At 49.4% G+C, this 12351-nt stretch overlaps 1 protein-coding gene across 5 annotated transcripts; it reads right to left on the reverse strand.

The window, feature by feature from the left end:
• Positions 1-425: 425 nt before the first annotated feature.
• LOC144729256 (proteasome assembly chaperone 1-like) lies at positions 426-11267 on the reverse strand. 5 transcript variants are annotated; one of them, XM_078609368.1, is made up of 8 exons: positions 11144-11267; positions 8628-8752; positions 8079-8161; positions 6874-7031; positions 6706-6768; positions 4745-4919; positions 3813-3949; positions 426-950 (listed from the first exon to the last, which is right to left on the reverse strand). In XM_078609368.1, exons 2-8 carry the CDS (start codon positions 8720-8722, stop codon positions 876-878), a joined length of 786 nt encoding a protein of 261 aa, XP_078465494.1. In that variant the 5' UTR covers positions 8723-8752; positions 11144-11267; the 3' UTR covers positions 426-875. The 5 variants fall into 5 exon arrangements, with proteins under 5 accessions (XP_078465494.1, XP_078465496.1, XP_078465495.1 ...); XM_078609370.1 differs by having other exon boundaries at positions 8628-8743; positions 11134-11221; XM_078609369.1 differs by having other exon boundaries at positions 11134-11204.
• Positions 11268-12351: the final 1084 nt, after the last annotated feature.

Here is a 12351-nt window from a genome sequence, read left to right on the forward strand (position 1 = left end):
GCTCCGCCAAATGGGGTTTGGCCAGGAGACGTCATAGACGCCTGTCCCCCTAGGGCCTCCAGTACAAGCTTAATTAAAGTTTAAATTAGTGGTTTAGTGGTAATTAATTGAAGGTTGGAGGGGTTACCAGCCCCTCGCACCCATCCAGAGCCCCCTTTGTTTGTTGTGGTGGCTATAAATGCCATGAGGGGGATGGCCAATCAAAATTTGCCCTCCACCCATGGCACTGCTCACCACAGCGTTGCTGTCCGGCACCAACGAGGAGGTAGGAGGTTGTTTTTCCGGACTCAACATACATACAAATAGAAGCACACACACAAAAAAACACTAATTTAATAAAGCACTCACATATCTATCTACTTAAACATGCAGCCACAAATACACAAATACCCAGGCTCACACATAGATCCACACACAGCCACATACGTGATTGGCGTTACTTTATTTTTAATCACAGTTGAGCACAGGAACAAATTCCCAAAATGCTTAGTCGCCAGCAAAAAACAGCACTGTAAAATGTTTAATTAGGTAACTGAAAAATTCCTTAAATTGCGCAAGGTTACATACTCATATAGAAACCCAAAGATTCTAAAGTGAGTCTATGGGTCTATGTGAGCCTATGGGTCTTCATGTAAGTCTATGGGTTTCTGTGTGAGTCAATGAGTCTCTATGTGAGTATATGTATCTCTGAGTCTTTGGGGTCTCAAATGCAAGTTTATGGGTCCCTATAAAAGTATATGGGTCTCTGTGATTCAATGGGTCTTTATGCAAGTCTATGGTTCTCTAAGTGAGTCTATGGGTCTTCTACATTCGTCTATAGGTCTCAATACAAGTCTGGTCTCTGTCAGTCTATACGTCTCTGTGAGGCTATGGGTCTATGTATAGATGTTGCTGGGTAAGGCCGGTGGCTTCATCAACGTCTGCAGCTGCGGAAGGCTCGGCGCTAAGAGCTGCAAGAAGTGGTGAAGTAGGGGGACAAAGAAAAACACATCACGCATGATGAGTGTGTGACAGCATGAGTGTGAGTGAGTGAGGAGGGGAGGTGTAGCAGTTAGCGCGCTGCACTACGAACCTAGAGAGCCGAGTTCGAATCTCACTCGCAGCCAACACCAATGACGATTAACTGAACTAGTCGTGGGCCTCCCCTAGGTCGACTCAGCCTCATTTGAGGACCTGGTGCAATGTTTAAATATCATCACTAGGGAGACAAAGGCGGTCGGGAGTTTTGGTGGTCAGGGGTGGTGCTGGCCCCCCCATCCCTACGTGATGTGCTGGCTTTCGTTGATGCTCGCTAACAACACTTGCCCTCACAGTCTGTGAAGGCTATATGGGGAATCTTTGTCTTTGTACGAGGATAACAACAACCACTGTTCGCCACTAAGTGGAGGCAATGCCAACAGAAGAGAGGGTGAATGGTTGCGAGACAGAGGGGCATGAGTGCTAAACCTTTGTGTGAGGTAGTGAGATGCGGAGTGCAACCCCTGCGTACAACCATGAGCCGGGCTGGCACTCCACAGCAGTTGGAGGGGGAGGGGGGTATATGGGTCTCTGCTCGGGGCTAGTGTGGCAAGGGGCCGTCCCTCCACCACCTGGTGCCCATCACATCGGGGCTCCGGCCACAGGGCTGACGTATTTCACAAGCTCGGGAAGGAGTATTCCTCATTTTGGGAGATGGAGACGTGGACAAAGATTCAGAAGCATGGGCTAGCGAAATGGGAGCTACTTCAGGCCAGCCCCCGCTGCCCTGGGGAGATTTCAGACTGCACCAGCTAACCAATTTTGCCACCCTGCTCGCACAGGCTTTGTATCGCGTGACATCTTCCCGTTGATGGGGAGGTCTTCTTCTTTCATATGGCTGATGTAGATGCAGAGCAACTACATTTTCACATTCAGGTGGTCAAGCCAGATAACCACGTCAGGAGTAGCGGAGTGTATCGCTGTCATGTCTCCTTCATATTTGTGGATCAGGCATTGCATCATTATGTTGTATGGTCTGTTCTGAGTGACCACAGTCACACACTGAAGAGTTTTTTATTTTACATTTGTGCATTAGGTATCCGCATCTGCTGCCATGGTTTGTGCGGATGCGGTTTAGGGTGGACCTTATCTTCAGGGATCACTGACTCGACCAGAGGGCGGATTCTCCTGAGGATGATGCATTCCAGGAGTTTATAGGTCGTGCACAGGAGTGATATTGGCCTATCGCTTCCCGGATCATTAGTTGGCTTTCCCAGTTTAGGTATGGTGATAACCATTGCTTCCCACCATGCTTTTTGGATGCATCCGGTTTTCATGTTTGTGTAAAGCTTTGCCAGGCATTGGAGTCCCCTAGGGCCTAATTGGTGGAGAAATTCTGGAGGATTTCATCTCTGCCAAGAGCTTTGCCTTTCTTCATTGCAGCCAGACTGTCCCTCACTTCCTTTGTGCTGATGGCGGTGGGGTCTTGTGAAGAAATTGAGGCCATTGTCTGGTGTAATTGGCTATGGATCTCTTGCTTGATGTCTTTGTCAAGAGGTCCTTTTGTGTTCTCCACTAGTTTGGAGGCTATAGAGTTGGGCAGGACTTTTGAGGTCCAGTATTGGATTAGCAGCACCCAGGCATCATAGTAGGGCCCAGGCACGGTGGCTGGAGTGTGTGAATTCCAGGGCTTCAACACACTCAATCCACCGCATCTGGCTGAGTCTAAAGACTCTAGCAGGGCCTATCCAATCTGTGGGCTGCCTAACTGGTTGTGCTTTCAGAGCAGGTCCTAGGAATCCTTTGTCCAGCATGGAGAGTATTATTTCCAGAAGCCTCGGGTGGCGATGCTCTTCTTGGTGGATGCTGTAAGGAGGCCAATGAAACGGTGATAGCATTCCAGTGTGATGGGAATTCTACTCACCACTATCTCTACAGCCTCCTTATAGTGATCCCAGTCATCTTTGACCAGGTTCCACCTTGGAAATCATTTTGACACAATCACAGGGATTTTTATGCCAATGTGGGTGATGATGGGCCTATGTTGACTTTTGGGGAAGCTTGTAAGTATTTTGCGGGATGCATGCAGTGTGCTCCCACTTTGATATTTGGAAACTATGGTGAGGTCCGGGTTGTAGTGGTGTTGCCAGCAAGCAGAGTGTAAAGTTTCTTGTTGCTTGGGATCAAAAACCAGATGCAGATCTTCGGCGGGGATCCAGTCAGAGAGGTCTTCGCCGTCGGCATGATCAATGTATAGGGCTGGGATTGGTACACTTGGGAGTGCTGGCTTTGGCCATTTTGCATTAGAGGCTTTGTACACTATGGTGATGTGCGGCTCCCCTATTTCGATACTGGTGGTGTAGGTGGCTTCTTTTTCAAATGGTGGGAAGGCATATAACTTTGATGATGAGGAGGTGAGCCTAGGGCAGCCTAGTCTGGCACCTAATCTGGCACAAGCGCCACGGAGATGTCACCGCCACTTAGTGGCAAACGGTAGTTGTTGTTGTGTGACTGAGTGTGAGTGTAATCGAATGTGGGTGTAAGGGTGGGGAGTGGTAGTGTTGTGGTTAGCATACTGTGCTATGACCCAAGCAATCCGAGTTCGATTCCTGCTCATGGCAAACAGTGACAATTATGTGAATGGGTTTTGGGATTCCCTTAGGTTGATTCAGCTTCAATGTGAAAAGGCGGTCAGGTGTGGTGCTGGCCATCTACCCCATCATGTGCCTTCACAGGTGATTGCTAGCAGCATTTGCCACAAAAGTGTTAAGGTTACACGGGGGATCTTTGTGTGTGAGGGTGTGTGTGTGTCTGAGTGCGAGTGAATGAGAGTCGGTGAGAGTGAGTGACCTCACCGGAGTGAGGCCTGTGAGAGGTGGGAGACTCAGGACCGGCAGGAAGGCACGGGTGCTGGGGAGGTCGGGGGCAGGGGCCTCCGAGTAGAGGAGATACAGGGCGACTGGCACTTCCCTTAGCACCGCCTCGCTCACCACTACAACCATCAAGCAAAATCACAACCACATCAAACACCTCCACATTAACCAAAACAATATTAACTACAACCACATGACCATGGAGCTTATGCCACGTAACCCACCACATCAACCACAACCACCACCACATTAACCATAGCCACAACCAACCACAACAGCCGCCATTCGTGACGTCACCACGTGGCTTGTGTCAGGCTAGGTGCACTTGGGGCCACGTAAAATGTCGAAGGCTCGCTGGCAGGTCACGGGACAGACCTACGTTACATGGGTTGCCTGTCTGAGATGACTGGCAGATGCATCACCTGTGCCCTCTACTGTGCCAACTTGCTGCATTTTAGCCGCATGGCGCTCCAATTGTTGTTGTGAGCGTCGCTGCTGTGCCCTCCACTGTAGCTGGAGGGCAACTGCCTCCAACTGCCTAGTAGCATCCTTCATGAGCTGCCTCCATAGATACCAATCTTAACATCGCTGGTACCAATCTTCGGCAAGTCCACCTCTTTTCTAGCCTGTGCCGTGCCCATTTCGCCTGCTCTATTCAGGCAAACGGAAGCAGCTTAGGTTTGCGGTGGCTGGCCATGTGGGCTATATGACCCAGCCAATGTAGCCTTACCTGATGGATGCACTCACTGATGGGACTGTGTCCAGATCTTTCGAAGGTTTGTGAACTCCTCACAATCCAGCCTGGTTAAACCCAGGATGGATCATAGGCAGGCCAGACTGAATGATCCACAACCACCACCACATTAACCACAACCACCACAACAATATCTACAAATTGAGCCCACGTCAGGCACCTGCAGCAGGCAGCCCAGTTGCATGCATGGGGGGAGGAAGGAGGGGCCATGCCAAGGGGTCCTTCCAGGGGGCAGAGCTCAGGGTCCTTCCGAGTGGTGCAGCCAGCAGCTCCGATGCCCGCAGTCCAGACAGTACAAGGACCCGGCCCCGCACAGGGTCAGCCAGAGTCACCAACTACACAAAGCAATCCTGTTATCTACAAACCCAATAACCACAATCCTCTGATTCTTTCAGTAAAGTCACGTAGAATGAAAATAAATAAAATAATAGAATACGATGTTTCGATTGCAACACAAGCAGTCGTCATCAGGTAGAACTAAATTTGAGAAAGAGACAAAACACAGACACGGAGACACACAGACAAACACATAAGCAGAGAGAGACAACACAGAGAGACACACAACATAGGCACACAGAGACCCAATGCCTCTGTGTCGTGGCCTTAAATAAAGGGAGAGGTGGGTCTGCTGGAGCAGAGAAATGACCATGTCAATGAGAGAGCTGTGTGGAAATCCACCCCGCGGCGGCAGGGGGAGAGAAAGAGCGAATGGACCTATGAGAGCCTGGTAAATTTTAGAGAGAGTTGTGTGGAAATCCACCCCGAAGCGGCCGGGGGAGAGAAAGAGCGAATGGACCTATGAGAGCCTGGTAAATTTTAGAGAGAGAAATAGGAAATTTGAGAAAAAAACTTAGCAATTTTTTGGAAATGTAATGCAATGCAGAGAGTCGGCTAACACAGTTCACGCATAGCCTGGTTGATTACATTCTCCAGATATTGCTAAATTTGAAGTTAAGCGTGAAATTTGATAGAGACCCACAGAGAGAGAGAAAACAAACTTACATCCTCCACGTAGAGGTGGTTCAAACTTGATTTGAAGCTTTCGTGACTGCAGGAATTACGCTTTGGTTCTTTCGGTAAAGTCACGTAGAAAGAAAATAAATTAAACAATAGAATACGATGCGGGGTGGATTTCCACACAGCTCTAATTTAGCAATCTTTGGATAATGTAATCGACCAGGCTATGCGTTAACTGTGTGTTAGCCGACTCTCTGCGTTGCATTGCATTACATTTCCAAAAATTTGCAAAGTTTGTTTTCTCAAACTGCCTATTTCTCTCTCTAAAATGTACCAGGCTCTCATAGGTCCATTCACTCTTTCTCTCCCCCAGCCACTTCCGGGTGGATTTCCACACAACTCTCTCTAAAATTTACCAGACTTGTTGGGTCTTTCTCTCCCCCTGCTGCCGCGGGGAGGATTTCCACACAGCTCTCTCATTGACATGCTAATTTCTCTGCTCCAGTAGACCCACCTCTCTCTCTGCCCCCCCCCACTCTCTCTCTATTTAAGGCCACGGACACAGAGGCATTGGGTCTCTCTCTCTGTGTCTCTGTGTTGTCTCTCTCTGCTTGTGTGATTGTCTGTGTATCCGTGTCTGTGTTTTGTCACTCTCTCAAATTTAGTTCTACCTGATGACGACTGCTTGTGTTGCAATCTAAACGTCGTATTCTATTATTTAATTTATTTTCTTTCTACGTGACTTTACCGAAAGAACCAAAGAGTAACTCCTGCAGTCACGAAAGCTTCAAATCAAGTTTGAACCACAATCCTATTCTCTGTATTTAATTACCTGTATACAATTATCTGGAAATGCTATTATTTGTAATATATCACCACTGTCATGGAGCTGAGAATTTACAGAGATACACTATTATCCGATTATCCACTAATTTTATTATCTGTATGAGTTTATGAATCAGCCGTTTTGAAACCTGACCCAGCCATTATAAAACCCATGAGGAGAGAAACCAATAATTTACGTGTTGCTGGCTCAGTATCTCTGACCTGTCCATTATGAATCCCTCTGTCCATTCAACAACATTCACCAATATCCTGACACACTCCTGGTCCATGGGAACACATGGTCACCAAACCTGGCTTGTGATTAGTTGTGCCACTTACCTGCTTCGCCCAATCATGAAGCAGCTCCTCTGGGATGGTGTAAGCACACAGCGCCACCCACACCTGGACAGAGACCAGGAAGCATAGGAGTGAATCAGTACCACAGTGGGCATTGCTGCCTAATGTGTAGCTTCGCAGCACTACGACATGCCGCTGTGCCTTCAGTACCTCTGGTGAATCTCTGTGTTGGTAGATGCGACACGTCTGCACCCCCCACTTTTCCCCGGGGGGTGCAAGGGGGGCAGGGGTCGTGCCCTGTGGGTGCAAGGACCCCCTCTGCACCCATGATTGACCCCCCAAACCCAGCACAAATACTTGCACGAACCCTGAGGGCACAGCACATGGACAAGCAGCCAGCAACAAACAGCACTATTAGAGTGTAAAACGTTTATAAAAATGAGGCGATTATTATGAGAGCTTGTAAAAAGAGAAAATGGAAGAGAGGCCTAGAGTGAGTTGGTTAGTCGGTAAGTGGGTGAGTGGTTGAGCAAGTGAATGTAGTTAATAAGTGAGTGCTGGATCATGATTCAAACTTCAGGCAAATGTGTGCTTTGTATAGCAGTCACTGCAGTGTAAAGTATAATATTCTGGTCACTGTGCAGTGTAGCAAACGCTAGTCATTATGTAAACGTGCTGTAAGGACACATTGGGGTGATGCAAGGGCACATAGGCATACCCTAACTATTCAATCAAAGGTGGCTGGAACACAGCTATGAAGGAAAAAGCACGGAATTGGCTAAGGACTGGGAGAGAGATTTGAAGGGAAAGAGAAAGGGAGAGCGAGAGGCAGACAGACAGGCCAAGGGACAGGTTTGGTGGAGAAGAGGGGATGGTGGAGATTAGAGGAACTAGTTGGAGGGATCCTGCGAAATCGGGGAGAGTGTATAGAGATGGGATGTGACGGATGTGAGGGATCCTGAAGAAGCAGCTCCCTTACCAGTGCATGTGTTGTAGTGCGAGGGATTTTTAATAAAGCCCGAAGATCACCTGGTGTGGACTCCCTTTCAATTAAACAAATTATATCTTGTGATGCTGCTGCGTTAGAAGTGGTGCATGAACACAAAACTCAACACGTTTGTCAACAACACTGTGAAGAAGAGCCATTGCATGAAACGTCACAGATTTTTTTAGATTGTCTCCTTGGTAACCCTGGCATGTACCGCATGATTATCATCTTGTCCTCATGACGGTGATAATGGTGATAATGATGCAGATTGGTGGTGGTGATAATTGTGTTGATGATGGTGATAATAGTGATGATATGATTGTAGTGCTGATGATGGTGTTGATGGTAGTGCTGATGGTGGTAATGGTGTTAATGATAGTGGTGATAAAGGTGATGGCGATCATAGTATTAATAGAGGTAATGGTACCGAGAGCGTGTTCTCCTGTAGCGAGGATGAGTGTGCAGCAGGAGGATGGGATTGTGCCATCACTCCAGGACATCACCACACGACTGTAAACATCAACACCACCACCATCACCATCACTCCCATCATCACCAACATCATCATTATCACGACCATCGACATCACCATCATCGATCACATTATAACCACCACCATCACCATTATCACTATCATCACCATTATCACTATCATCACCATCATCTCCCCCATCACCATGTGCGAGTCTTTAGGTCTCTTTGTGAACCTATGGGTTTCTGTTCGAGTGTATCTGTGCGAATCTGTATGTCTATGTGAGTGTCTGTGTGAGTATGTATGTCTGTGTGATTATATGGGTGTGTGTGAGTTTGTATGTCTATGTGAGTGTTTCTGTGTATGTATGTCTGTATCAGTCTATGGGTCTCTCTGTAAGTCTCTATGCCTATGTGAGTCTGTTAGTCCGTTTGAGTCGATGATTCGCTATGTAAGTCTATAAGTCTCTGTGCGAGTATGAGTCTACGAGTCTCGAGGTGGTACCTCTCCTCCTCTTCACTCTCCTCGTCGTCTCCGCTCTCCTCGTCGCTCCCCGCTCGTGAAAACACGGGCAGCACCTCCCCAAAGAACGAGGCCATGGTCACTCACCCGACTCACCCCTACTCACACTCCAAAGACAAAAAGACCCCAGTATCGCCTTTAACATACTGTAGAAGCAAGTGTTGTTATCGAGCACCTATTAAGGCCGAAATGGCACAAAAGGGATGGGTGGCCAGCACCACGGCCGGCCGCCTTTGTCTCCTTAGTGGTGATGTTTACTTAACACCACTACAGTTACTCATTTGAGGCCTAGTGCATTTAGGGGAAGCCCAAGACCGGTTCACATATTCGTCACGAGCGGGAATCGAACTCAAGCCGCCAGATTCGTAGTGCAATGCGCTAGCCACTGCACTATTGCTCCCCACTCACTCACCTCTATTCACCCACACTCAACACTACTCACCTTAAATCACCTCTACTCACCCTCACTCACCTCTACTCACCCTGACCCACACTCACTCACCCCTACTCACCCTCACTCACCCCATATCACAAATACTCACCCTAATTTACCTTAACTCACACCTGCTCACCTCACTCACCCCTACTCACCCCTACTCACCCTCACTCACCCATAGTCAGTCTCACCTCAACCTCACTCACCCTGACTCACCCTCACTCACCCCTACTCATCTCACTCACCCTCACCCACCCTCACTCATCCCTACTCACCCCTACTCACCCTCACTCAACTTCACTCACCCTCACTCACCCCTACTCACCCTCACTCATCCCTACTCACCCTCACTCACCCCTACTCACCCTCACTCACCCTCACTCACCCCTATTCACCCTCACTCACCTTCACTCACCCTCACTCATCCCTACTCACCCTCACTCACCCCTATTCACCCTCACTCACCCCTACTCACCCCTACTCACCCTCACTCATCCCTACTCACCGTCACTCACCCCTATTCACCCTCACTCACCTTCACTCACCCTCACTCATCCCTACTCACCCTCTCTCACCCCTATTCACCCTCACTCACCCTCACTCACCCCTACTCAACCCACTCACCATCACTCACCTCTACTCACCCTCACCCACCCTCACTCACCGTCACTCACCCCATATCACAAATACTCACCCCTACTCACCCTCACTCACCCATAGTCAGTCTCACCTCAACCTCACTCACCCCGACTCATCTCACTCACCCTCACCCACCCCGACTCACCCTCACTCACCCTGACTCACCCTCACTCACCCCTACTCACCCTCACTCACACCGACTCACCTAACTCACCCCTACTTACCCATACTCACCCATACACATGCCTACTCACCCTCACTCACCTCACTCACCCCTACTCACCCTCACTCACCCCATATCACAAATACTCACCCTAATTTACCCTAAATCACACCTGCTCACCTCACTCACCCCTACTCACCCCTACTCACCCTCACTCACCCATAGTCAGTCTCACCTCAACCTCACTCACCCTGATTCACCCTCACTCACCCTGACTCACCCTCACTCACCCCGACTCACCCTCACCCGGACTCGCCCTCACTCACCCTCACCCCTACTCAACCCTCTCACCACTCACCTTTACTCACCCTCACTCACCCCTACTCACCGTCACTCACCCATAGTCAGTCTCACCTCAACCTCACTCACCCCTACTCACCCTTACTCACCCCGACTCATCTCACTCACCCTGACTCACCCTCACTCACCCCGACTCAACCCACTCACCTCTACTCACCCCTACTCACCCTCACTCACCTTCACTCACCGCATCTCACCCCTACTCACCCTCACTCACCCTCACCCACCCTCACTCATCCCTACTTACCCCTACTCACCCTCACTCACCTTCACTCACCCTCACTCACCCCTACTCACCCTCACTCATCCCTACTCACCCTCACCCCTATTCACCCTCACTCACCTTCGCTCACCCTCACTCATCCCTACTCACCCTCACTCACCCCTATTCACCCTCACTCACCCCTACTCACCCTCACTCACCCCTACTCAACCCACTCACCATCACTCACCTCTACTCACCCACCCTCACTCACCGTCACTCACCCCATATCACAAATACTCACCCCTACTCACCCTCACTCACCCATAGTCAGTCTCACCTCAACCTCACTCACCCCGACTCATCTCACTCACCCTCACTCACCTCACTCACCCCTACTCACCCTCACTCACCCCATATCACAAATACTCACCCTAATTTACCCTAAATCACACCTGCTCACCTCACTCACCCCTACTCACCGTCACTCACCCATAGTCAGTCTCACCTCAAACTCACTCACCCTTACCTCACCCCGACTCATCTCACTCACCCTGACTCACCCTCACCCCGACTCAACCCACTCACCTCTACTCACCCCTACTCACCGCATCTCACCCCTACTCACCCCTACTCACCCTCACTCACCTTCACTCACCGCATATCACCCCTACTCACCCTCACTCACCCCTACTCACGTCTTTTGCGGGTGGGGAGGACGAGAGAAATGGAGTCGCGATTCTTTTCGTCGTTCTAATCGTCAAATCGATTTTCATAGAGCCCCCAACGGTCATGGAATCGATAAAGTTTGTTAACAGCGCGATTATAATAGCCATATCCTCGATCCTTTTTAATGTATTCGGAATCGCGATTCCGTGTAAATATCGGTCTGCATTGATTCTTATTCCAGCTCCGATTTGCACGGTTGGCTACGTACGGTGCAAAAGTAGTACTCCGTGTTGTACATACAGCACATGGCATCGATGCGCGTCTGTGAATGAATCTCGATAAGGAATCGCTACTGCTCGTGTCACTCACGCTGAAGTCGATGGGGATTCGCGACTCCGCGGTATGAGTGGAGTCGCGATTCCAGAATCTTGGATGTCCGCATTGCTTCCATTGTGGTGATTCCAGCGCACTCTAGCGGCTGGCGGTGGGGGTTGATGTGAACCTATTCCGCATCAGACGTGTATGAAGATCAATGTGATGTTGTGGGGGCTAACGCCCACCTTCCCACTCCCCGTGAGCGGGCGGGCGCGACGTGTCCTCTCGGAGGGACATCGCTCACTGGCTGGCTCACCACCACCGAGGGGTTATTACTACGCGTGCGCCACTATGGGCCCCCTTCACCCCACAACACGTCCGCACTCGCGACGTTCCACCTGCCCGCGCTGATTCTGTCTATGCTGCTGATTCTGTCTATGCTGCTGATTCTGTCTATGCTGCTGCACCCTGCAGCTGCATTAGCTACTGCTCCATGGGTCTTATTTCTGGGAGGTATTGAGCTTCACCCTGGCCCAAATGTAAAGAACTCATTTAATTCTGTCGATTTTTCTGGCAGAAAAGGTGTTGGTGTTCTACATGTCAACATCAGAGAATTGCCTTACAGAAACATTTCTCACTCCGGCTGTCAATGACTTGTAGATTACGATTGACAACTACAACCTTTTTCGACTTGACCGAGGGTCCAAAGGAGGTGGAATTGCCATTTATGTTCGTAGTACTATTGCATGTTCATCAGCTCAGTCCTTTTTAAATATTGCTTTGAAAGTCTGGCTCTCAGAATCACTCTCCCTAAAAATCAACAGATATTGGTAGTGTGCTGCTATAGACCACCTAGTGGTAAGGATGTTGAAGCTGGGAACGCACTGAGGGAGCTTCTTTGGGACCTTCCTAAAGGTGAAAT

Source organism: Lampetra planeri, chromosome 32, assembly GCF_965212315.1.
Source record: "Lampetra planeri chromosome 32, kcLamPlan1.2.h2, whole genome shotgun sequence".
Lineage (NCBI taxonomy): Eukaryota > Metazoa > Chordata > Hyperoartia > Petromyzontiformes > Petromyzontidae > Lampetra > Lampetra planeri.

Coding starts and splice junctions, on each gene's coding strand:
- LOC144729256 (XM_078609368.1), bottom strand. CDS start 8,722: ATGGCCTCGTTCTTTGGGGAGGTGCTGCCCGTGTTTTCACGAGCGGGG. Junction 8,162..8,627: donor GAGAGTGAAGAGGAGGAGAG/GTACCACCTCGA, acceptor TGATGTTTACAG/TCGTGTGGTGATGTCCTGGA. Junction 4,920..6,705: donor TTCATGATTGGGCGAAGCAG/GTAAGTGGCACA, acceptor TGCTTTGTGTAG/TTGGTGACTCTGGCTGACCC.